Source organism: Sinocyclocheilus anshuiensis, unplaced genomic scaffold, assembly GCF_001515605.1.
Source record: "Sinocyclocheilus anshuiensis isolate Anshui unplaced genomic scaffold, SAMN03320099.WGS_v1.1 scaffold1303, whole genome shotgun sequence".
Lineage (NCBI taxonomy): Eukaryota > Metazoa > Chordata > Actinopteri > Cypriniformes > Cyprinidae > Sinocyclocheilus > Sinocyclocheilus anshuiensis.
In genome coordinates this window covers 1,027,151-1,030,647 of record NW_015537954.1, presented here as the reverse complement: position 1 = coordinate 1,030,647, position 3,497 = coordinate 1,027,151, and the positions used below count along the sequence as shown (strand labels likewise).

The window sequence follows — 3,497 nt, the reverse complement described above, 5'->3', positions numbered from 1 at the left end:
CCGTAAATATATCAAAACTTAATTTTTGATTAGTAATATGCATTGCTAAGAACTTCATTTGGACAACTTTAAAGATGATTTTCTCAATATTTAGATTTTTTTGCACCCTCAGATTCCAGATTTTCAAATATTGTCCTATCCTAACAAACCATACATCAATGGAAAGATTATCTATTCAGCTTCCAGATGATGTATACATCTCAATTTCACAAAATTGACCCTCATGACTGGTTTTGTGCTGCAGTCACATGTTATTACTGTAACTAGTCGCAGCCCAAAACGGACAAGCACTGTAACAACGCCATCCTGGAAACCAACTTCTAGCATAAAAAACACTTAATTTCACAAAACTAAGCTGATAAATCTGAAATCCTGCAGCTCTTCATCTGTGGATGTAATCAGCACTGATGCTTTCTATTGTTGTGTTTTTTTTAAAGCGGCGAACAAACGCGATATCCAACGCTATAATAAATGTTTATATGAGAAGCAGCGCTTCATCTCAGGCCTAAAACATCATCATCATCATCTTCTTCATCTTCGTCGCTGATGTGAAGCTGCGGCGTTAAAAGCAATAAACAGGAAATCGCTCGTGTTCCGGAGGAAGAGGAAATATTAATCCCCACAAACTCATCAACTTCCACATCCGGCGGACGCGATCGCGCGGAATGTAGTGTCTTACCGTGAGAACAGAACCGGAACCGAACCGAATCCGTTAGAAACGAAACAATAATACAGCCGCGGGCACGAGCGCGGGGGCGCGCACACAGGCTCCAGTATCAAGAGAATGAAACGATCGAGAAACACCTCCACCCTCTGCTGCAGCTGTGGCTGTTTCATATTATTACTCATTTTGTGCAGTGTATATTGTATGGTGATTTCGTTAAACTCTTGTAAAGCGGAGTGTCTGCGGAGCGCATGCGCACTGACTCAAGCGCAGGAGACGCAACATTGTATCTTCTCATTTCCGGTCGAGTCTCATCATCATCATCATCATCATCATCACTCATATTTAGTTTATGAGACCTTATCAATAATACAGCAGTGCACACACTAAATATAAACGTGTCGAACAATGCTGGCAGAAACCAGTGTTCAATGACGCAAGAATGAGTTTAAACACACAGAGCTGATTTATGTGTGAACATATAAACATTTATAATAAACGCGTCTTTTGTCAAGCGCTTTAAAGTTGCGCGTTTAAATAAAGCATCCGGGGTTTGAGTCCGCGCACTTCCGCGTTTGCTCGAGCGGTCCGAGGCTGTTTACGGTCATCAGTGCGGACTAACTCCAGTGATCTGCGCTGATCTGCGGACCCCAGCGTGTTCTCCGACAGGGTTCGAGTTCAGGGTGAGCTCACACGCTTCACTGCGATACCGCCGATGATCACTAACAGCCAGATATGCGTTTACTGTACTTCTGAGTGTCATCAGTCTTCTGATCTCAGCATTGATCCGATTGTTTGATTTGAGGCTTGTTTACTCGGTTTCAGTGCTGGGGAGTAACTAGTTACATGTAACGACGTTACGTCATTTAGTTCGAAAAGCGGTTACACTTTATTTTAAGGTGTCCGTGTTACAGTGTAATTATATATTTTAAGTACTGAGCAATATTAACTACATGTACGTACTGTATGGTTAGGGTTTGGTTCAGGGTTACTTGCATGTAATTATGCATAATATATTGTTATTATAATAGTAAGTACATGTAACTTGTAACAAGGACACCTTAAAATAAAGTGTTACTGAAAATAAATGTAACTGTAATCAGTTACTGAGAAAAAATGGTCTCAAAGTAAGAAGAGGTGCTAAAGTCTGATTTTGTGCTGGCTGTGCTTAGAAACATTTGAAAAGTAATCAAATGTAATCCGTTACGTTACTTTAATACAGTAACTGAAATAGCTACACCACCGTTACATTTTAAATAGAGTAACTTGTAACCTGTTACGTAACGTTCCCAGCACTGTCTGTTGTTAGTGTAATTATTCTGTCATTGATCGGATTACTCTGATGTTTTGAGTCTGATTTGGGATGTTTGCAGGAATATGAGCTGAAATGCCGTCTGTGTCCACTGGAGTGAAGGATCTGTATCTGTCCTCATCACTGAGCGATCTGAACAAGAAAGCAGACATCAAACCAGATAAAACCAGCACCAGACAGTACGTGTGAACACGTGAATCTCAAGCACAAGCACATTTGTGGCGACAGATTTCTCATAAGTAGAAGCAGCAACGGTCTGCACTCAACGCTGATGTTTGTGTGTTTCAGCTACGTCCAGAGCGCGTGCAAGATCTTCAAGGCGGCGGAGGAGTGTCGTCTGGACCGCGACGAGGAGAAAGCTTATGTGCTGTACATGAAGTACCTGTCGGTCTATGACCTCATCAAGAAGAGACCGGACTTCAAGCAGCAGCAGGTACAGCCCTAGTGCATTGTGGGAGATTTTAATGGTGGAGACGTGACACTGAGGATGAGATCAGTGTGTATTATACACATATATGTGAGCCTGGAGCACAAAAGCAGTCATAAGCAGCACAGGTATATTTGTAGCAATAGCCAACAATACATTGTATGGGTCAAAATTATAAATTTTTCTTTTATGCCAAAAATCATTAGGATATTAAGTAAAGATCATGTTCCATGAAGATATTTTGTAAGTTTCCTACCGTAAATATATCAAAACTTAATTTTTGATTAGTAATATGCATTGCTAAGAACTTCATTTGGACAACTTTAAAGATGATTTTCTCAATATTTAGATTTTTTTGCACCCTCAGATTCCAGATTTTCAACTAGTTGTATCTCAGCCAAATATTGTCCTATCTTAACAAACCATACATCAATAGAAAGCTTCTCAATTAAAAAAACTAACCTTTATGGTTTTGTGGTCACATATTTGTATGATTATTCGGCTGATGGTGTAAACGCTCAAGTCTTCGCTCAGATGTTGTGAACGTGTCGATGTCCTGAAATGTGATATGCTGTCGTTTGATGGCTTTCAGGATTTCTTCCTGTCTATGCTCGGACCAACCAGCTTTAAAAAGGCCATCGAGGAGGCAGAGAAACTTTCAGAGAGTTTGAAGCTCCGGTCAGTGTTTCACACACAAACACACACACTCACTCAGACTCTCTCACACACACACACACACTCACTCAGACTCACACACACTCACACACACACACAGACACACTCACTCAGACTCACACACAGACACACACACTCAGACTCACACACACACTCACTCAGACTCACTCACACTCACTCACACACACAGTCAGCTATCCTTGTGGGGACTCTCCATAGGCGTAATGGTTTTTATACTGTACAGACCGTATATTCTATTACTCTACACCAACCCTACCCCTAAACCTACCCCTTACAGGAAACTATTGTGCATTTTTAGATTTCCAAAAACCCCATTTTGTTTGGATTTATTAGCTTGTTTACCCATGGGGACCTCAATTTAGGTCCCCACCATGACACGAGTCCCCATGAGTCTGTGT

At 41.1% G+C, this 3,497-nt stretch overlaps 1 protein-coding gene across 1 annotated transcript in view; it reads left to right on the top strand.

Annotated features, from left to right (window-relative positions):
- The first annotated feature begins 200 nt into the window (after window positions 1–200).
- LOC107665382 (ubiquitin carboxyl-terminal hydrolase 8-like) overlaps window positions 201–3,497 on the top strand; it is a 10,222-nt gene continuing 6,925 nt past the window's right edge. Inside the window, exons 1-4 of the mRNA XM_016456250.1 lie at window positions 201–967; window positions 2,038–2,155; window positions 2,265–2,409; window positions 2,996–3,130. Of these exons, the coding sequence (XP_016311736.1) occupies window positions 2,052–2,155; window positions 2,265–2,409; window positions 2,996–3,130 (384 nt within the window). The 5' untranslated portion in view covers window positions 201–967; window positions 2,038–2,051. The remainder of the gene's footprint in view (window positions 968–2,037; window positions 2,156–2,264; window positions 2,410–2,995; window positions 3,131–3,497) is intronic.